This window comes from Osmerus eperlanus, chromosome 3 (assembly GCF_963692335.1).
Source record: "Osmerus eperlanus chromosome 3, fOsmEpe2.1, whole genome shotgun sequence".
Classification (NCBI taxonomy): Eukaryota; Metazoa; Chordata; class Actinopteri; order Osmeriformes; family Osmeridae; genus Osmerus; species Osmerus eperlanus.
In genome coordinates, this window is record NC_085020.1 from 23,859,721 (window position 1) to 23,882,762 (window position 23,042).

Consider the following 23,042-nt stretch of genomic DNA (forward strand, 5'->3'; position numbering starts at 1 on the left):
ACTGCAATTCGCTACTCGCCGGTCTCCCAGCATGCGCAACCCGCCCTCTCCAGAGGATTCAGAATGCAGCGGCCCGTCTGGTCTTCAATCTACCCAGACGCTCCCATGTTACCCCGCTTCTCATCTCCCTCCACTGGCTACCCATCACGGCCCGCATCAGATTCAAGACCCTGGTACTGACCTTCCGAGCAGTGAACGGGACTGCACCCGACTACATCAAGTCTCTCCTGCAGCCTTACACCCCCACCCGCCACCGACGGTCTTCTTCAGACAACCGCCTGGTGGTCCCAACACAAGCTCTTGTGCCCCCCAGTGGTGGAACCAACTCCCCACCTCCATCAGAGACACTGACTGTCTCCCCACGTTCAAGAAAAGGCTCAAGACGCACTTGTTCCGGTAGTACAACGGTACTCAGAAATGGTTTGCTGGACCCCAGGTTAGTTTCCTCAAGGATCACAATGACTGTTGCTTAGAGTCTTGCTGCTCTTGGAGCATGAAAATCCGGATTCCTTGGTTATTGTGCTAGGCGACTTTAACAAAATCTCACTCAAGAACTCTCCAAATACAGACAATTCATCAAATGCCTACCAGAGAAGGAAACACCTTGGATCACTGCTACTCTACAATTAGCAAAGCATACCATGCGGTCCCCCGAGCAGCACTGGGTCACTCTGACCACGCCATGGTCCACCTGATTCCTGCATACAGGCAGAAGCTAAAGCGCTGTAAGCCTGCTGTGAGGACATCAAAACAGTGGACCAGTGAAGCTATGGAGGATCTGCGGGCGTGCTTGGACTGCACTGACTGGGACATTTTCACGACTGCTACCAATAGTCTGGATGAGCTCACAGAGGCTGTGACATCATACATCAGCTTCTGTGAGGACTGCTGTATACCAACACGCACCAGGGTGAGCTACAACAACGACAAACCCTGGTTTACAGGCCAACAGGACATAATGACTAGACCCATCGCCCTGACCTCTGTGGTAATGAAGTATTTCGAGCGCCTGGTGCTGGCACACCTTAAATCCATCACAGACCCTCTACTGGACCCCCTGCAGTTTGCCTACAGAGCCAACAGGTCTGTGGACGATGCAGTTAACATGGCCCTCCACTTCACCCTACAGCACCTGGACTCCCCAGCATCCTATGCCAGGATCCTGTTTGTGGACTTCAGCTCTGCCTTCAATACCATCATCCCCGCCCTGCTTCAGGACAAGCTCTCCCAGCTGAACGTGCCCGATTCCACCTGCAGGTGGATCACAGACTTACTGTCTGACAGGAAGCAGTGCGTTAAGCTGGGAACACAAGTCTCTGACTCCCGGTCCATCAGCACTGGATCACCCCAGGGCTGTGTCCTTTCTCCTCTGCTCTTCTCCCTGTACACCAACAGCTGCACCTCCAGTCATCCGTCCGTCAAACTCCTGAACTTTGCGGACAACACCACCCTCATTGGGCTCATCTCTGGTGGAGACGAGTCTGATTATAGGTGGGAAGCGGCCAACCTGGTGACCTGGTGCAGCCAGAACAACCTAGAGCTCAATGCTCTTAAGACAGTGGAGATGGTTGTGGACTTCAGGAAGAATACAGCCCCACTCACCCCCATCACCCTGTGTGACTCCCCAGTCAACACTGTGGAGTCCTTCCGCTTCCTGGGCACTATCCTCTCCCAGGACCTCAAGTGGGAACTGAACATCAGCTCCCTCACCAAGAAAGCACAACAGAGGATGTACTTTCTACGGCAGATGAAGAAATTCAACCTGCCAAAGACAATGATGGTGCACTTCTACACAGCCATCATTGAGTCCATCCTCACCTCCTCCATCACCGTCTGGTACGCTGCTGCCACTGCCAAGGACGAGGCTGCAGCGTATCATCCACACTGCTGAGAAGGTGATTGGCTGCAATCTGCCTACCCTCGAGGACCTGCACACCTCGAGGACCCTGAAGCGAGTGAGGAAGATTGTGGCCGACTCCTCCCACCCTGGTCACTCCCTGTTTCAGTCACTCCCCTCCGGCAGAAGGCTGCAGACCATCAGGACCAATACCACACGCCACAAAAACAGTTTCTTCCCTTCCGCTGTTGGCCTCTTCAACAAGGCCAAGGGTTCACACTGACTTCATGTCCTTAAAACACACAGCATTTTGCACTGCACTACACAATCTTGTACCATTTGTATTTTGTGTAATATTTGTATTTTGTGTATTTTTATATTGTAAATTACTGCAACTTATATTTTATTTTATATTTTATTGCATAGTTTATTTGAATTCTAATTCCACTTATTCCACTGTTGGTGCGCGCGCATGTGCGTGTGCGCACCTGGAAGAAAGTGTCCCTCATTTGGGGTTGAGAAAGTTGGCAACCCTACCTGTTAGCTACCTGGCACTAATCACCCCCACTACCTGTACATCTTGCACATGAACAGTGCTCGATAAGTCTCAAACTATTTAAGACTTAAATATATATGTTCTGTAGAGCACTTATCCGCCCAAGTACCTCTACAAAATCTACAATGTGTGCCAAAATAATATGCTGATCGATTTTATCTATAAGGCCAGCATGCGATCTCTGACACGACTAATGTCTTACATCATCTACCGAATCTAGGTGTCCCTATCTGCAGTGCCTTCGATTTTGTGCAGCTGCGTTGGTCTGAAGATAACCACGATCCTCTCGTTTGCCTGTGAGACTGGAAATAAATAAAGCACAGAAATAAATGTGGTGCTCGGAAATATGTGGCATTAGGAAATAAAAGTCCCATGAAATAAATAAATGTTTTTTTCAAAAACGTCATTTTGAAATAAATAAAATGTATTTATGTATTGATGTAGGTAAATGGATTCACGTATATAATTGGGTGTGCTCAAGCCTTCGGCGAGAGCACAACCTTTGTTCTCTCACATATATATTATTATTATTATTTTTTTTTTTATTTCTTTTTGCCCCCCTAAAACTCAGTCAATATTTGGCCTACATAGACAACGTAGGTGTCAAAAGTTTCGTCTTGGTAGCGATTGAGTTGCTTGTATTGGGATTTACGTTCCGTTGCACGGTTTAAGTAGAAATTACGTTTTTGTGTCGAAAAGTGAAGCTAACGGTGGCTAACTTGCTAACCACAGTCAATGACGCTACTTACGTCACTAACGTCACGAAAACTCGCGTGACTACCTCTAGCAGAATATTAGTTTAGCAGCTCGTTAACTTCTGGGAGATAGCTAGGCTAACTATAGCTTTACTGCAAGGCAGCTGCAGGAACGCCACAAGCAAAGAGGCCAGGGTGATAACTATTTACTCATTTTACTTTGTGATATGACACACAATTGTGATGTGTAATGTACAATATAAGCTGATATTATTAAGGAAGTACATCTACTTTCGGAAACAGTAGTCTACTATTTCACTGAAGTATTAGCATCATGACATTAGCCTGTGTTGCCCGGGCAACACATACTACAGTGGTCTATGATGTAGCGTTATCTGTTTTCAATCGTTAAAATAAACATTCCTCACATATACATTTTCGTTGTAGGGTTTATTCTGACATTAGTAAACGATCTGTTGGTGAAAAAAACATTACCTGTGGTTTCAAACCAGTGTAGCTCACTGCAACGCTGTAGCTTACGTGAGACACACTACAAAAACATCTAGCTTACACAACTGTAGGAAGTCAAACGGCGACAGAACATGTTCGGCACTCCCCTTACTTAAATCAAAAGTCTATCTAACTACTAACCTGAACTTCATTGCCACAGCCTAAACGTTGTCAATCTGTTCATGAAAATAATTAATTTCAGCTTAAACCGTACAACGGAACGTTAAATCCAATTCAACCAACGCAATCGCTACCAAGACGAACACAGCAGTAGTCTAGTACTGTACCGTAGTAGTACAATTTACCGGGGCAGCTTCTCCACACAGGGCTATATCGCATTTTGCGTTGTTACTGACAATGATCGCTACCAGTGAGCTTTTTATGAATGAGCGATTTTCCACTAAATAAATGTCAAGCTTATTTACGTTTTGGGGGGCATATTTTCAGTTAGCAGATGGTACTGTTTGAATCGCAATTCCATCTTCTACTGCCGGGTAACGTTGTAGAATAATCTTCAAAGGGGGTTCTTTATTAATGAATGAATGCAATGAGTAGGCTAAATGCCTGAAAATATCATGAGAAGGGAAAAACTTAAAATGACGTTTAAGTCATAGAGATTAGGTAAATTTTTACACCGGTCTGCCAAATTTATTCGTTTTGATTCAACGATGAGGCTGCCTCTTGCAGGGGAAATGAGAAGACATCTATTTCATTCTACACTTCACTCGTATTTTCAGTTGTAAATGAGCAGCAAAAAAAAAATGTCATTCAAAAACGGACCCCTGTGCAACCGACGCAAGCAAGCACACCCTACAATTTCCCCAGAAATTGTACCTTCTCTAGTTATATGATGCTATATTTATATATGTGAGACTCCCTTAGTCACCACCTTACCGCAGTGGAGGGGTTTGCGTGTCCTAGTGATCCTGGAAGCTATGTTGTCGGGGGCTTTATGCCCCTGGTAGGGTCACCCAAGGCAAACAGGTTCCAGGTGAAAGACCAGACAAAGCGTGGCTCAAAAAAACTTACCATGAAGAAACACAACAATGGTTCCCAGTTGCCCCTGCCCGGAAGCGGGTCACCGGGGCCCCCCCCTGGAGCCAGGCCCGGGGGGGGGGCGATAGCGAGCACCTGGTGGCCGGGCGTTTTCCCATGGGGCCCGGCCGGGCTCAGCCCGAAGAAGCAACGTGGGACCCCCTTCCAGTGGGCTCACCATCCGCAGGAGGGGTCATGGGGGTCGGGTGCAGTGTGAGACGGCCAGCGGCCGAAGGCGGGGGCCTTGGCGGTCCGATCCTCGGCTGCAGAAGCTAGCTCTAGGGACGTGGAACGTCACCTCGCTGGCGGGAAAGGAGCCGGAGCTGGTGCGCGAGGTAGAGAAGTTCCGGCTAGATATAGTCGGCCTCGCCTCGACGCATAGCATTGGCTCCGGAAGAGGGGCTGGACTCTCTTCCACTCTGGAGTTGCCCTTGGTGAGAGGCGTCGAGCTGGGGTGGGAATACTTGTTTCCCCTTGGTTCGGCGCCTGTACGTTGGGGTTCACCCCGGTGGACGAGAGGGTAGCCTCCCTTCCGCCCTCGGGTGGGGGGACGGGTCCTCACTGTTGTTTGTGCTTATGCACCAAACGGCAGTGCAGAGTACCCACCCTTTTTGGAGTCTCTGGGGGGGGTGCTGGAAAGCGCTCCTCCCGGAGATGCCCTCGTCCTCCTGGGGGACTTCAATGCTCATGTGGGCAACGACAGTGAGACCTGGAGAGGCGTGATTGGGAGGACCGTGACAATGGCATGATACCACACTGGTGGTATCATGTCTCTCGGCTGGCTTGGGAACGCTTCGGGGTCCCCCAGGAAGAGCTGGTGGAAGTGGCCGGGGAGAGGGAAGTCTGGGCCACCCTGCTTAGGTTGCTGCCCCCGCGACCCGACCCCCGGACAAACGGCAGATGACGACGACGATATTTATATATTTATTGCCTTTTTTTAATTTCAGGGTTTATTTCATAGACATATTTATTTATTCATTTATGTATTTATCTATTTATTTACCGATCTATTTATTTATTTAATTGTGACTAACTCGGCGTTCCATAGGCAGGAAGGTGCATACAATAAACATATATGGATCTTAATTTTTAACAGGGGAACTAAAGGACAGATGGCATCGAGTCCAAACAAAGACTTGCTGGAATGTTCCCTTGACGCCAAAACAGGAGTCATATACAGTCCCAGTCATGTGAATGATAGAACAAAGAGTTTTCTTTTTACTTCCCCCCCCACCCCCTAGTGTTGCTGCAAAAAGGAAGAGTTGAAGATTCTGTTTCAACTATCCAGCCTTCCGCTTTGTTTTCTTGGGTAAAACACAGAAAGTGAATGGTTTAAGATGCCACCTACCACCACACTCCCTAAGCCTCTGTAGAAGCAGCCCAGGATGTCAGCCCTGGAACAGCTCAGCCACGCACACTCTCCCTGACCCTCACATGAGCAGCATTTATTATACATGATGACCATCATCTCCCAAGAAAACTCATTCACTGCCAGGGCATCCTGTCCAATTCCCTGGTCCCACTGAACGCTACTGCCTCCCCTGGAGATGACACTTCAGCCACATTCCTCACCTACACACTCCTCACCTACACACACGGTGTCAGGTGGCTGAGCGGTGAGGGAATCGGGCTAGTAATCCGAAGGTTGCCAGTTCGATTCCCGGTCATGCCAACTGACGTTGTGTCCTTGGGCAAGGCACTTCACCCTACTTGCCTCGAGGGAATGTACTTACTGTAAGTCGCTCTGGATAAGAGCGTCTGCTAAATGACTAAATGTACACACACACCCTTACAACCACACCCACACTTACACACTCACACTCATTCACACACTCACTTTCACAATCACACACACTCGCATGTAATGAACTAGAGAAGTATGGCTGCTTCAAATCTGAGTGTCGAGTTCTCTCTTCTCTCCCTCCCCCGTCGTAAGCGGAGTGATAGTGTAGGCTATGTATATGCTAGACCTTGGGGCTTATATGATTATGGATTCATGGGAGAAGGGCTTGATAAATAGAATATTGCGGTTTGATTGTGAGAGACTGAAAGGTAGATAAAACGTTAAATCCATTCATTCATCCATCCATCTTAGCTTCAGAAGGCTATGATGCATGAGACTGAAAGATAGAAAGTTTGATCCATCCATCCTAACTTCAGAATTGTGTGACAGTGAATGTCTGGTTACTATGCAGGCAGATCTCCCCAGTACATTTCTGTCCTTCCAAAGCAGTATTCTTTTTAGCCTCTAACCGGCAGCATCATCCTAGACTGGCAACTCCCGAGGGCCCTCCTCGGCCTGGTCTACACGGTGAGTGTCTTCAGCACCAGGTTGCTGTAGCAGGGAGGAGGACCCACAGATGGGCATGCAGCTCACATTGAGTTAACAGATTATGTTTCCACTGCTCCATCCACCCTCCACTTTGATACTAAATGTAATTTTCCAGAAGGTGTGGAGGAGACGAGTGTGTGAGAGGTTGAAAGAAGCAGTTCTCTCCACACACCCTCCTCTACCTCCCCTCTCTCCACACACCCTCCTCTCCTCCTCTACCTCCCCTCTCTCCACACACCCTCCTCTACCTCCCCTCTCTCCACACACCCTCCTCTACCTCCCCTCTCTCCACACACCCTCCTCTACCTCCCCTCTCTCCACACACCCTCCTCTCCTCCTCTACCTCCCCTCTCTCCACACACCCTCCTCTCCTCCTCTACCTCCCCTCTCTCCACACACCCTCCTCTCCTCCTCTACCTCCCCTCTCTCCACACACCCTCCTCTCCTCCTCTACCTCCCCTCTCTCCACACACCCTCCTCTACCTCCCCTCTCTCCACACACCCTCCTCTCCTCCTCTACCTCCCCTCTCTCCACACACCCTCCTCTCCTCCTCTACCTCCCCTCTCTCCACACACCCTCCTCTACCTCCCCTCTCTCCACACACCCTCCTCTACCTCCCCTCTCTCCACACACCCTCCTCTCCTCCTCTACCTCCCCTCTCTCCACACACCCTCCTCTACCTCCCCTCTCTCCACACACCCTCCTCTCCTCCTCTACCTCCCCTCTCTCCACACACCCTCCTCTACCTCCCCTCTCTCCACACACCCTCCTCTCCTCCTCTACCTCCCCTCTCTCCACACACCCTCCTCTACCTCCCCTCTCTCCACACACCCTCCTCTACCTCCCCTCTCTCCACACACCCTCCTCTCCTCCTCTACCTCCCCTCTCTCCACACACCCTCCTCTACCTCCCCTCTCTCCACACACCCTCCTCTACCTCCCCTCTCTCCACACACCCTCCTCTACCTCCCCTCTCTCCACACACCCTCCTCTCCTCCTCTACCTCCCCTCTCTCCACACACCCTCCTCTACCTCCCCTCTCTCCACACACCCTCCTCTCCTCCTCTACCTCCCCTCTCTCCACACACCCTCCTCTACCTCCCCTCTCTCCACACACCCTCCTCTACCTCCCCTCTCTCCACACACCCTCCTCTACCTCCCCTCTCTCCACACACCCTCCTCTACCTCCCCTCTCTCTACACACCCTCCTCTACCTCCCCTCTCTCCTTATCCTTTGTGCCACACCTCTCCCTTAATTACTCTTCCTCCTATCTTTACCCCATCCTTTTCCTTTCCCCTTCTCTCCTCCCCCCTCCACACTGTCCTCCCCCCTCCTCCTCCTCTCCTCCTCCCCTGAGTTCTGTCAGACACCAAACTTACACATGTAAGTGTAACTGTGAGATTCTCAGCTCCGTGGTCCCCACAGTAACGTCATCTCCTGCGACCGTGTTCTGTCCGATAGCACAACTACACAGGCCATGTGGCACTGATCCCCGGCAACACTGCTCCCCGGCAACACGGACAGCCTTTGATTTGTTGAACTGACTTCATTACTATGGCAACCCGACGGGGCTTAATATCCAAGGACAACTTCAAAAGTAGAGATTGGTCAAGAAGACGTCCACTTAGGAGATGGTATCACACTGTCTCAAAGGAAGCGATCACATGACCTCAACAATACGGGAGCCTCTGCTGCTTGGAGAGGAAGAGATTCCAGTGGTATCTGAGAGGAGGGACACTGAATGTGCTCAGTAGAAGATATGCACAACCAGGACAGGGAACCACAGTTGTGAAGCATGTTAGAGCATGTCAATGATCTGTTGTGACCTAATCATGAACTACATCACCTGCTGGCATGGCTACAGCAACAAGTAGTCTCTCCTGCGGCCCCTTTCTAATCCACTGAGGTCGTCATGGAAATGTAGGAATGTTTACATGAAGACTACACGTCACAGGAGATATCATAAACACAGGGATTTTATGGGGATAGATCATAAAGATGTGGCGTTCTGCTGGATAGCTATTTCAAACAGCATGCATGAATTAATCTGTAACCGCAGGCAAATGTTTTTTAAAAGGTCATTATTGACTTGAGGATGGACAACCTCGAATCGTTCAACCACTTGTCCAAATTAGATTGTGGAATGAGAGGAATACTAATTGATCCCTCCCAGATGGTCTGTTGTGAGGAGACCTGTAGAAGCACTCAGATGTTGGAATGTAAAGGCCAACTGTAATCCACATGCTTTCTACTCTAAAGGCTGCCATACATTAGACAGGTAGCACACATCCTGCAGTACTCAGAAAACAAGTACAGAGCCATAACTGTGGAAAGTTTTGCAACATTGTCTCGTGTCTCTTATGCAATCAAAACATGTTCAAAACAGAGACCAAATTAAGCATGAGGAAAGAATTTGTCAACATGGTAATAAAACATTTTTTTTAATGCCACTATAGAATCCAGTCGTGGTTGATTGATTCCAGCTTTCTGAAAGCAGAACACTGAATGAGTGAACTGGTGACAGACCGTCAGAAGATAAGCCTTGCTTTTCTAAGCAGAATGGCTACTTAGTCCTCATTTGACAATTTAATTCCATGAAAAGCTCATACCATCATGTTTAAGAGTCTAAAAATTACTTCAACCTAGACCTCACGTACTTCGGTAGCTTACACCATTTCAATCCATCAAAAAGCATTAGACATTGTGTGCAATTGTTTGGCATGATGGTAATTACACTGAACCAGAACAGGGTCCTCAGTAATGTTCTGACTTCCAGGTTTCTGCCTCATTCTAACCTTACAAGCAGCTTACAGAGCCTCTTGTAAACCTGATTACTAGAGAGGCCGTCCTGGGGAATAGACAACCAGAGGAGGACAGTCATGTAACTGAGGCTCAAGCAAGGATCCAGCTAACCACGGACACTCATTCACTACTGAACAGCTTGCAGGAGCAGAGGGTCAACACATGGGTCTCAAGGATAAGCTCTCTCTCCCTCTCCCTCTCCCTCTCTCCCTCTCTCCCTCTCTCCCTCTCCGTCTCACTCTCCGTCTCACTCTCCGTCTCACTCTCCGTCTCACTTTCATTTTTTTTGTCCACTCAGCTAGAGATGCAACACGTTGGAACACTAGCTTGCTGATTCCTGCATTTACTTCGGCACATTGTTTGTTGTACGTTTATACAACTTTCTCAGCACTGTAAGGTGGGTAATGTGGGATAATAATGAGATTAAAATGATTTTATTCTTGGAAATACAAAATCACATGGCGGTGGTCAGAGTAGAAGTTTGTGTATCTGTGTCCTATTTCACTACTACTTATCGATATCCATCAATTCATTTATATTCATTCACATCCCCTCCTTCCCCCTGGCCCAGGCCCGTGTGTAGGGGGGTTCACATCCCCTCCTTCCCCCTGGCCCAGGCCCGTGTGTGAGGGGGGTTCACATTCCCTCCTTCCCCCTGGCCCAGGCCCGTGTGTAGGGGGGTTCACATCCCCTCCTTCCCCCTGGCCCAGGCCCGTGTGTAGGGGGGGTTTCTTCCCCCTGGCCCAGGCCCATGTGTGAGGGGGGTTCCTCACCTCTGAGAGCTGGCAGCAGTGAGCGGTCCTTCCTGTCGTCACATTTGTTACACTCGCTGAAGTAGAGGAGCAGGAACACGTCCACCAGCACCCAGACCAGAGAGGTGGTCAGAACCACCTTGCAGTACACAAACCTCCTCATCAGCCCCCGGACAGCCTCGCTCTCTCAGGGCCCAATCAGCACTCTGGCCCCCGGACAGCCTCACTCTCTCAGGGACCAATCAGCACTCTGGCCCCTGGACTGGCGGGCAGGAACTCAGGAGCTGGTGAGCGGTGGTAGGGGGACGATCAAGGGTGGGGCACACGGACAAGTCATCCCACTGCAGAGACAAGAGGGATGAGGGAGGGAAGGACAATGAGAGAAAAATACAACTGTAACATTTCAATACCATGAAAAGGGAGTCAGGTGGCTGAGCGGTTAAAGAATTGGGCTAGTAATCAGAAGGTCGCTGGTTTGATTCCTGGCCGTGCTAAAAAATGACGTTGTGTCCTTGGGCAAGGCCCTTCACCCTACTTGCCTCGGGGGGAATGTCCCTGTACTTACTGTAAGTTGCTCTGGATAAGAGCATCTGCTAAATGACTAAATTCAATTCAATTAAAAATGCATTCATTGTATGTCCTTATTATAGGAGCATATTTATGGATGTATTATTGGAGCCAGAAAGATCCCAACGAGGCATGATGTGATTCAAATCAACATTTCTTCGTCTTATATTCAAGTTACGGGTGTTGTGCAACGGGACATTTTACAAGCATTATTAGATGCATTCCAATTCTTTAAATGGGAATGAGAGAATAGGAGGAAGCTAATTGTCCCTTTGGACAGTCTAGATATCATCTCCTGCGCTGTCGTTTCTCTCTGCCTGCCTCAGCCAGGCAGATAGATTTCCACCAGAGAGAAAATTTGTGGGGAAAATAACTCTCAGTGGAATGAAATGGAATTCCTCACTAAACTGCACATAAAAGACACACTGATTTGCCTTCTCTTATTCTCTCTTATGACTTTCCCAGCACGAAATGAGTCTTACAGAGGCAATTGACACCGCATTGATTTAGTCTGCCTTGAACAGTGTAAAGATATGATCTCAATAGCAGGCAGACATGCAGCTGTCACTCAGCACAGAGACTGAACTGTGACCAGCGTGCTCACTGATGTTCTCCTCACAGCTGAGAGGCTACTAGCTTTGTTATCCGATCCATATACCCGTTATGGGGTTTAGAAACTCAAACACATCCATTGTTCTGTTTGCAGACCTGCAATACTGAATCCTGCTGTGGCTGGTCATGGAACCACCAAGGGCACTATTGAGAACTCATCCCCTCGGGCAGCCAACGAGCTTGTGTTTGAAAGTGTGTGTCTTGTTTCCCCACATCCTTCTATACTCGTCAGGCCAGCCAGGTGTTCCTGTATCCCCCAGCTCTCCCTGGAGGGAAGATCTGACTCTCTCATTTCCTTGTTGTTCCCCTGCAGCGCAAAGCTGGCATTAAACTCTCTCTCTCACACACACACACACACACACACACACACACACACGTCTGAATCTACCCCCCCCCCAGCTCAGTGTGAATGTGCAGCACAGGACCTGCCCCCAGCTACTGAACTCACTGTTGTCTCATTCAGAAGAATGTGAGGCTCAGTCCTGACGAGGTGTGTGATTACAGCCCCATGGCAGACCAAACATGGATCCCTGTTTCCATCCTGCAGTCTGAAGCTCTGCAGGTTCAGTATGCGTCCTCCCCAGCACCCCCCACCTGCTACCTGACCTGTCCCAGCCCCCCAGCACCCCCCACCTGCTACCTGACCTGTCCCAGCCCCCCAGCACCCCCCACCTGCTACCTGACCTGTCCCAGCCCCCCAGCACCCCCCACCTGCTACCTGACCTGTCCCAGCCCCCCAGCACCCCCCACCTGCTACCTGACCTGTCCCAGCCCCCCAGCACCCCCCACCTGCTACCTGACCTGTCCCAGCCCCCCAGCACCCCCCACCTGCTACCTGACCTGTCCCAGCCCCCCAGCACCCCCCACCTGCTACCTGACCTGTCCCAGCCCCCCAGCACCCCCCACCTGCTACCTGACCTGTCCCAGCCCCCCAGCACCCCCCACCTGCTACCTGACCTGTCCCAGCCCCCCAGCACCCCCCACCTGCTACCTGACCTGTCCCAGCCCCCCAGCACCCCCCACCTGCTACCTGACCTGTCCCAGCCCCCCAGCACCCCCCACCTGCTACCTGACCTGTCCCAGCCCCCCAGCACCCCCCACCTGCTACCTGACCTGTCCCAGCCCCCCAGCACCCCCCACCTGCTACCTGACCTGTCCCAGCCCCCCAGCACCCCCCACCTGCTACCTGACCTGTCCCAGCCCCCCAGCACCCCCCACCTGCTACCTGACCTGTCCCAGCCCCCCAGCACCTGCTACCTGACCTGTCCCCTCTCATCCAGCACGACCTGTAGGCTCTCTATCCCCTCTCATCCAGCACACCTCATTCCAATACAACTGGATGACTGGGGCTGGAGTGACAACATTCAGGAGGCTAGGGTTAGGGATCTCCAGGTGCAAGGCTGGACAGGCCTGAATTACACCATCTAGAGGAGATTCACAGCACTCTAAGGAACCCACTCAGACCTAGGCAGAACTCAAAGAGGAGCACTCCTAACCCTAACTCCAGCATGGAACCCTTCACTCCATTTAATCAACCCTCAATTCCAAGCTAATATCTGCTGTGAATGTGTGTGAGTGGTCCAGTAAAGTGTGTGTGTTTCTGTGGGGGGGGGGGGGTTGTTTGTGAGTGTGTATGAGTGTTTGATAGCATTTGTCACTTGCCATCTGCTTGGTGAGCGCAGCCCATGTTTGGGTTAGATGCCACCAACCCTGCTGGAGGCCTCCTAGCCTCCTGGTGCCTCACAGCAGACCAGGTCGTCAGCCATCTGCACGGAGGAATATTTCCTCTCTGCTAAACACTGTGCTGGTACTGTACATGGTCTCTCCCCTTGTGACACCAGACATTAATATTGACCACTACAACATGTTTTCTGGCACCACCAAGACTGTAGCAGCTAATGACTGGTCCATTTTCTGGAAAGGAGCAGGATATTAGGAAACATTCATTTATGGTTTTCTGTGTTTTTTCCCCCATTTGATTATCAATCTGTTTTTATCATATTGTTTCCTATTCGAAGCTACTAGACTTGTCTGAAGCCATGGCCACTATGTTACTATGTGCTCAGTGATGTCTAATCTGATAGGCTGAATTAGATTCACACTGAGGTCATCAACAGGCTGTTTAGAGCGTAAGGCACCAGTCAAGCCTCCAGCTGTTCTGATTTCTACAGAGCTTCATACGAGTCTCACCCTCACAGATACATGTGAAGCCAGGCCTGGACTGGTAATCTGGCATGTGAAGCCAGGCCTGGACTGGTAATCTGGCATGTGAAGCCAGGCCTGAACTGGCAATCTGGCATGTGAAGCCAGGCCTGAACTGGTAATCTGGCATGTGAAGCCAGGCCTGGACTGGTAATCTGGCATGTGAAGCCAGGCCTGGACTGGTAATCTGGCATGTGAAGCCAGGCCTGAACTGGTAATCTGGCATGTGAAGCCAGGCCTGGACTGGTAATCTGGCATGTGAAGCCAGGCCTGGACTGGTAATCTGGCATGTGAAGCCAGGCCTGAACTGGCAATCTGGCATGTGAAGCCAGGCCTGAACTGGTAATCTGGCATGTGAAGCCAGGCCTGGACTGGTAATCTGGCATGTGAAGCCAGGCCTGAACTGGTAATCTGGCATGTGAAGCCAGGCCTGGACTGGTAATCTGGCATGTGAAGCCAGGCCTGGACTGGTAATCTGGCATGTGAAGCCAGGCCTGAACTGGTAATCTGGCATGTGAAGCCAGGCCTGGACTGGCAATCTGGCATGTGAAGCCAGGCCTGAACTGGCAATCTGGCATGTGAAGCCAGGCCTGGACTGGTAATCTGGCATGTGAAGCCAGGCCTGAACTGGCAATCTGGCATGTGAAGCCAGGCCTGGACTGGTAATCTGGCATGTGAAGCCAGGCCTGGACTGGTAATCTGGCATGTGAAGCCAGGCCTGAACTGGCAATCTGGCATGTGAAGCCAGGCCTGAACTGGTAATCTGGCATGTGAAGCCAGGCCTGGACAGGTAATCTGGCATGTGAAGCCAGGCCTGAACTGGCAATCTGGCATGTGAAGCCAGGCCTGAACTGGTAATCTGGCATGTGAAGCCAGGCCTGGACTGGTAATCTGGCATGTGAAGCCAGGCCTGGACTGGTAATCTGGCATGTGAAGCCAGGCCTGAACTGGTAATCTGGCATGTGAAGCCAGGCCTGGACTGGTAATCTGGCATGTGAAGCCAGGCATGGACTGGTAATCTGGCATGTGAAGCCAGGCCTGAACTGGTAATCTGGCATGTGAAGCCAGGCCTGGACTGGTAATCTGGCATGTGAAGCCAGGCCTGAACTGGTAATCTGGCATGTGAAGCCAGGCCTGGACTGGTAATCTGGCATGTGAATGGAACAGTAGGTCTGCATATTTACAGGGACCGCAAGGATGGTTACTGGTGGGTGGTGTCCGACCGATTGTGGTGGGCCGGTCTGAGCCATAATGCCAGGGCATTTTTTTGTCCCAGTCCAGCCCTGTGCGAAGCTACTGTGATAACAATATTATTGATGGGTTTGCTTTGAATAAGAAATGTGCTACATTGTTGTGGAAATGTATTAAGCTTTGCTCTCATCCCTGAGCAAAGGTGAAAATATACCAGATCCATCTCCTGAGGGGTAAAAGGTTGTTAGGATCTGGCCTGACAGTTGGAAATGCATTGAGGAAAACAATGTTTGTGTATCGTGACATGTCAAGTCTACTGAAGGTTGCCCCGACCATGTTTGGAGAAATACTTCGACCTGCACGTTGTGTTCCAACCGTGTGTTTGTGCCAACACACATCCTCCAGTGAGAGTTGGAGTCAGTTGTACCTCAGAGACTTAGTGTAGTGGTTAGAGTCTTCCTGCTTTCAAGCATAATAAACTCATATATTGTGAATGTGACCATCTTTTGTCTCTGGGTTCCACCTTTGTCTGGATTCAACAGGTGGATAACTTCCCATGACACTATTTTCTGATCTAGTGGTGCTTTAATCTTAATTACCAGGCAGGTGGTGGTCTTGAGAGGTGATGTAAAGTGGTAGAGGATGCACAAGTAGATCCTACCTGTTTCAAAGGGCTCAGAGCACATCCACACCATCACACAGCTCTCAGGGGCCTCAAAGGGCTCAGAGCACATCCACACCATCACACAGCTCTCAGGGGCCTCAAGGGGCTCAGAGCACATCCACACCATCACAGCTCTCAGGGGTCTCAAGGGGCTCAGAGCACATCCACACCATCACAGCTCTCAGGGGTCTCAAGGGGCTCAGAGCACATCCACACCATCACACAGCTCTCAGGGGCCTCAAGGGGCTCAGAGCACATCCACACCATCACAGCTCTCAGGGGCCTCAAGGGGCTCAGAGCACATCCACACCATCACAGATCTCAGGGGCCTCAAGGGGCTCGGATCACATCCACACCATCACAGATCTCAGGGGCCTCAAGGGGCTCGGAGCACATCCACACCAACACAGCTCTCAGGGGCCTCAAGGGGCTCAGAGCACATCCACACCATCACAGCTCTCAGGGGCCTCAAGGGGCTCAGAGCACATCCACACCATCACAGATCTCAGGGGCCTCAAGGGGCTCGGATCACATCCACACCATCACAGATCTCAGGGGCCTCAAGGGGCTCGGAGCACATCCACACCAACACAGCTCTCAGGGGCCACATCCACACCATCACAGCTCTCAGGGGCCTCAAAGGCTGGGCCTGACACCAATGACATGACAGTCAGCACTTCTCCAAGGTTTTAAACAAAATAAAGAAATCAGCATAAAAGCTTCTGTGGAAAGAGGGCCTTTGCTGTTGGGAGAGTGATTACCATCACTAACCATCATGCACTCATGGACTGATCCTCTTATGCTAATCACTGCCCTGTGTTCCTCTACAGGCAACACCACCACTACAGGTGTACTTCTATCGTGAGGGTGGTGTTAAGGTTATATCGTAGGGGTGAGATGAATAGCTTTCTTCCCATAGATGGAAAGGCATTTCATCAGTAAGGAGAGAAACGCAGACACACACACTTGAAAAAGACCGAACTTAATGAAAAACTATAGATTATAGAATCGCAAGTAGCTTGATTTCAATGGATGCAACAGAATGGGCTTTTCCTGTGTAACACCAGTAGATGTAGAGGAGGGTGTGGGTCAAAGAGCAGTGAGATACCTTCATCGCATTATCTATATTCACGAGTTTCATCATTAGAATACCTGGTGTGTGATTAATTTGTAGAGATTAGAGAAGCAGGTGCCACCACAGCTCCAAAATACTGGCTAAATGCCAAAACCTATGATAAAAAGAACTGTTTTTCCATGTAAAACATCAAGGTTTCACATTGAAACATGCAGTAACACGTGCAAGCGTCTAAGTCCGTGTCTTATTTTGTGGACTACTGTCAGCATGAAAACAACTGGTGAAATTAAGTCGAATAGGACTCCGTACTTACAGTAACAAGATGATGTGAATAAATGGCCCGCCGAAGTCTTGCTCGTCAGCAACGTGTTGAATAGGAATTTTCTAACAAATAGGAAACCTAATTCACAATTAGAAATGGCAGGAAAATGTATTTCGCTGCACACGTATCCCATCGAAGCAAAGTCAAGCCAGGTACTGGTTCATTCGATGGGGGGGAGCTGTAGCTAAATGAGACGCATAATTCCACGTCCCTGTGATGTTTCCAGTTTGCCTGACACCTATTTACTCTCATTGATGGGCAATCGGTCCCTCTTCGGAATGCAGTCTTCCCAACACCAACCACCGACGCGTATTGTCATCGAGTTGTGCTGTGTCTTCATTTTCTTTCACATTATGTTTGATATGCGGAGCGAAAAGATATGTAGCCTGTCCACCTGTTCTTGGACATAATAATTCTATAACGGTGGGGGACAGGCGAAATATTCCGGTACAACCTACCGTGAAACACTGGGATCTAAGCGTCGCTGGACATCTCCTCTGTGGTTGGTTGTAAGTGGTGTCGATCACAAAATCTGTTAAAAACACCGTGGCTCGGGCGCATGGTAAATGTAGGCTATTTCTCAATACATGTTAAGTACGACTAAAAACCTTCGTTCTTGCAGTCGTCCTAAGTTTGCATTTGAAATAATTTAAATAAAGTAATTTGGTTATTTTTGTCGTTTAATACTGTCTTCCATCACATCCAATTTAAATCGCCTTCTAATTGAATGAGATAGGCTATTAAACTAATTCTGTAATGCACATAATGTCACATTACATGTGTTAGTTTTAACAATAGGCCTAGTTGTATTATGTGGACTAATATATGTTTGGGACACTCGTGAATAGGCAATAAAGATTTGTTCTGCAATCTAGTCCTGTACAGTTCAAGTGAGTGTGTTGGTGGAGTAGGACTACATCATCTATCCAAGTCTACAGTGTCCATCATCACGTTCCACTTTATGAGCGCGTATTGGAATGAAAGATTTGTAGTTCTGCCAGTGGCAGCTTACTTCAATAATTGTGCAACACTGCCATCTGCTGACACGTACAACGTTGTTTAGGTGTCCATTGATGCTATTATGCGGCCTGTAAGCATAGGCTACATCTACTCAGACGAGAGACGTACTTTCCTTTTTATAGTTTAGGCTTACTATTTATTTGAACTATATGAGATTTTCACACAAAAAACATGAATATGTCATTTGAGCATGAGAAAACGTATGAGATTCCTGAACGTTGAACTCCACAAGATGCCAGTGAAATAATTCGCAGATTGCTCACTTCATTACAATAGTGTTGGTTGTAATTCACGGTGTCAAACTTTTAGGCTAACAGAGATCAGGTATATGGTTTTCCAAATAGACTAAATACTACGCGTGTTACCGGTCTCTCCTTTTGGCTGTTCAGAAATAAACCTGGCGGTGGCGCTATTGCTTTATACGCCTGGTGATGGCAATGGGTGACGACCGGCGGGCCAACCATTCTCTCCATGGTGAAATGGTTTCACCCAAAAGGTATAACAACCAAGGGTTGCTATAACACCATACATGCGCGCTGGAGCTGGAAGAGGGCACTTACAAACCTCCAGTAATGCGAAGTCAAAGCAAGTTCATACACCCGAAAACAGCCGCACCTGAGAAAAAGGTAATTCAATCTTCTGTATTTCCACACCCATCTTTTACTTCACTTGTGAGGAATTTCTCTGGGATTTTGTCTAGTTGTTTCTTTATCAGCTCAAATCGGTGACATTTTAAAGTTGAGAAGTGGAGATGAATTCTACCGGATTCAACCAAACGGACAGTGGGCTGTTCAACAAGACAGAGGATATATTTTGCTGTAACTTTTCGTCGGTGGTGACTGATAACGGCTTTGTGGCGACAGCGCCGGATGAAAGAAGTCTATTTATCATGAGAGTGGTCCAAATAGCGGTGATGTGCGTGTTATCTCTCACAGTGGTGTTTGGCATCTTCTTTCTGGGCTGCAACCTTCTCATCAAATCAGAAGGAATGATAAACTTCTTGGTGACGGACAGAAGACCATCTAAAGAAGTGGAAGCAGTTATTGTAGGGGCATATTGATTAAGACTGCTTTTGCAAAGTTGTTATAAAAACTGTCCGCTTGAGCGAACACGCCCGACGAGGAGTTCAGCAAGAGAAGAGAGAAAAGAAAACGGTCAAGTAATCACATTCGAACCTTTATCTGTTTTCTGGTGTAAAGATTGTCATTTGTTGAAAACAGGAAACATTTGGAATTCAGATCAGTCAGGTTTCTGAATTACAGGTTTTTCATGATAATATTTTTCAGATGCTGAAGTTTAAGAAAAAGCTCATTTTCAACGACATTCACATCTTCATGAATTGTGTTATTTAAGCTCTTATTCTTTGTAAACGTTACGCATTCACACATCCCTGTACGCTGTGTAGAGGTCATGTAGCACATATTGTCACGCAGTAGCTTATTGCCACGATAGTGGCAGATGCCCTTTTTACTGCAAAATGCAGCCGTGTTGAATATTGTGGGGCAGATGAATGTTGAAATTGCACGTTGTATGTGTTTTTGCATACAATATGCAATAGTATTTAAACCTGTAAACCAATTGTTTCCTAATGAAAATTGTACATTTCAAGAGTGTGTAATTGCATGGGTGGTAGAGATAAAGTAGATCTTGTTAATTGGAATAAATTAATCCTGTAATTAAAACTCTTTTAAATTCAGTACTGGTTTATTTTAGAGCATTATCATAAATAAAAAAGCCCTCAAAATCAATGTTCCTTTGACAGTACACAGCCTAACACACTACGTCATTTAAACAGATGAAGCTTGTTGCCTGTCGTAAAAAATTTTTTTTACTTGAACTATGTCTATATTTATAGTTCTTCTGCATATTTATTGTTGTAACATTTATATATGAAACATGTAGCATGTGACTTGTGTGAAATATAAATTGTGTGACAGAGAGTAGTGCCTTGCACCATGCAGACTACCAGACCTGGGTAACCTACCTGAGGCAAGGCTCTCCTGTGGAGAAGGCCCTCTCACGGGGTCACAGGTCATATTGATCATCCTGTGACGTAAGTGACGAGTTTGTGGCACGTATGGGACTCAGCGGGACATGCAGTGTTGTCATGGGATTCACACCCTGAGTGTGTATCGATCTGCAGACTGCAGGCTGGGCCCTACCCCCATGCCCCCGGGCATGAATCAGGTCTATTCATGGGAGTGTTTTCAGAATGGGATTGCATTTTGCTGTTTCAGTCTTTGACCCGATTCATAATATTAAAAAGCACAGCAGATGTGTAATTAAAAGCCACTCACATCACATTGGTGTTCAAGGTATGAGGTCAGCCGCCTAACATTTCAGTCATTACGTACGCTGTAGAACATGAGGGGTCATAATGTGTCAATATTCTGCCTTTGCTCATCTTTTTTCATATGTCATGTTTGCATCCAGTTATTTAGATTTTACATTTTCTATTCTCCGGGGAAGTTTTGCCTGTGGGCATTCAACCATTTTGAGTCCTCTTTCCCCTCAGCAAAAGCATCTGTTGTGTTGGGGTCGTGGTTCACCTGGCTGCCCACGCCCAAGGGGAGATCCTTCCTCCAGAAATGCTTCATCCTGTCAGCCAGGACAAGACCCTGCACAATCTGCTGGAGTCTGATTGGCCACCTGTGCTCCGCATGCGGAGGTAAATTGTCTACCGTCGACTCCCTCCAAAACGCTCCTGTTCACTCGCCTGCTCCAGAGGGCAGGCCAAGCTGGTAACCCATCACAGATTAGTGAATTGCATTTGACAAGACCCTCTGCGATGTGTTGTGACGGATGGTCAGTGTTCGTGCCTGCTGTACCTGTGACTGCATGACCAACCATCAAACCTGCTGTACCTGTGACTGCTTGACCGACTATCAAACCTGCTGTACCTGTGACTGCGTGACCGACCATCAGACCTGCTGTTCCTTTGACTGCGTGAACGACCATCAGCCCTGCTGTACCTGTGACTGCGTGACCGACCCAAAAAATAAAGCGTTTTTATTTGAATATATATGTTACATAGGTTGGTACATCTGTTCATTAAGGTGTTGCATTAGCGAACCAACCGAAATCCTCTGAGTCAGACATACTTTGAACAGACCACCACAGCTGTCACAGCTGCACCTGGGTGAAGAGATTCAGCACTTGAAAGTAGTTGAGGTAGATTAGATATGATAACACAGGTTTCTCTAATAGAACTCACTCCTTGTCCACATTGCAGTGGGTGGACCAAATCAAATGCACCCAAAGTATTTGGAAGTAGTAAAATACCCAAGGTATTTGGAAGTAGTAAAATGCCAGGAAAGTCTGCAACATAGTAGCACTGCCAAACACTGTACCTGTCATGTTCTGCTGTCCATGAGGATGCACCAGGAGGAACTCCCTTTTACAGATGCATGATCAGCACCTGTGTAGATTTGATGGTTACATTACCCTTAATAAGTTAGTGGCTGGAGTAAACAGCTGGTAGGAAGCTGACCTTAGAGTGCCAAGCTTGGTGGGCTGAATCTGTTATTAAATAAATACATTCAATTATAAAAATTAAATAAATATTTTTAATTAATATTTGGTCTGTTTGGCCAACAGACTATTTTCACTGTTGAATTACATTTAGTGTTAACAGTTCAGTTAACTACAGTTAGGTCCATAAATATTTGGACATTGACACAATTTTCATCATTTTGGCTCTGTATACCACCACAATGGATTTGAAATGAAAAAATCAAGATGTGCTTTAAGTGCAGACTTTCAGCATTAATTTCAGGGTATTTACATCCAAATCAGGTGAACGGTGTAGGAATTACAATACATTTTATATGTGGCCCCCCCCCTTTTTAAGGGACCAAAAGTAATTGGACAATTGGCTGCTCAGCTGTTCCATGGCCAGGTGTATGTTATTCCCTCATGGGAGTTCGTTATTTCATTGACAAGGAGCAGATAAAAGGTCTAGAGTTCATTTCAAGTATGGTATTTGTGTTTGGAATCTGTTGCTGTCAACTCTCAATATGAAGTCCAAAGAGCTGTCACCATCAGTGAAGCAAGCCATCGTTAGGCTGAAAAATCAAAACAAACCTATCAGAGAGATAGCAAAAACATTAGGTGTGGCTCAATCAACTGTTTGGTACATTCTTAAAAAGAAAGAACGCACTGGTGAGCTCAGCAACACCAAAAGACCCGGAAGACCACGGAAAACAACTGTGGTGGATGACAGAAGAATTCTTTCCCTGGTGAAGAAAAACCCCTTCACAACAGTTGGCCAGATCAAGAACACTCTCCGGGAGGTAGGCGTATCTGTGTCAAAGTCAAAAATTAAGAGAAGACTTCACCAGAGTAAATACAGAGGGTTCACCACAAGATGTAAACCATTGGTGAGTCTCAAAAACAGGAAGACCAGATTAGAGTTTGCCAAAAAACATCTAAAAGAGCCTGTACAGTTCTGGAACAACATCCTATGGACAGATGAGACCAAGATCAACTTGTACAAGAATGATGGGAAGAGAAGAGTATGGAGAAGGGAAGGAACTGCTCATGATCCAAAGCATACCACCTCATCAGTGAAGCATGGTGGAGGTAGTGTTATGGCGTGGGCATGTATGGCTGCCAATGGAACTGGTTCCCTTGTATTTATAGATGATGTGACTGCTGACAAAAGCAGTAGGATGAATTCTGAAGTGTTTCTGGCAATATTATCTGCTCAGATTCAGCCAAATGCTTCAGAACTCATAGGACGGCGCTTCACAGTGCAGATGGACAATGACCCGAAGCATACTGCGAAAGCAACCAAAGAGTTTTTTAAGGCAAAGAAGTGGAATGTTCTGCAATGGCCAAGTCAATCACCTGACCTAAATCCAATTGAGC

The 23,042-nt window shown here is 48.0% G+C and overlaps 2 protein-coding genes across 4 annotated transcripts in view; one reads left to right on the forward strand and one right to left on the reverse strand.

Annotated features, from left to right (window-relative positions):
• galnt13 (UDP-N-acetyl-alpha-D-galactosamine:polypeptide N-acetylgalactosaminyltransferase 13) overlaps window positions 1-17,588 on the reverse strand; it is a 65,071-nt gene extending 47,483 nt beyond the window's left edge. For 2 of the 3 annotated variants that reach the window (XM_062458031.1, XM_062458030.1), the window contains exons 1-2: window positions 17,145-17,588; window positions 10,542-10,861 (exon numbers count right to left, since the gene is read on the reverse strand). In XM_062458031.1, coding sequence (XP_062314015.1) covers window positions 10,542-10,683 — 142 coding nt within the window. In that variant the 5' untranslated portion in view covers window positions 10,684-10,861; window positions 17,145-17,588. The remainder of the gene's footprint in view (window positions 1-10,541; window positions 10,862-17,144) is intronic. The other variant, XM_062458032.1, reaches the window with a different exon arrangement.
• A 1,103-nt stretch (window positions 17,589-18,691) lies between these two features.
• On the forward strand, window positions 18,692-19,863 carry rprma (reprimo, TP53 dependent G2 arrest mediator candidate a). The gene has a single exon (XM_062456178.1). It carries the CDS (start codon window positions 18,925-18,927, stop codon window positions 19,231-19,233), a length of 309 nt encoding a protein of 102 aa, XP_062312162.1. The 5' UTR covers window positions 18,692-18,924; the 3' UTR covers window positions 19,234-19,863.
• Window positions 19,864-23,042: the final 3,179 nt, after the last annotated feature.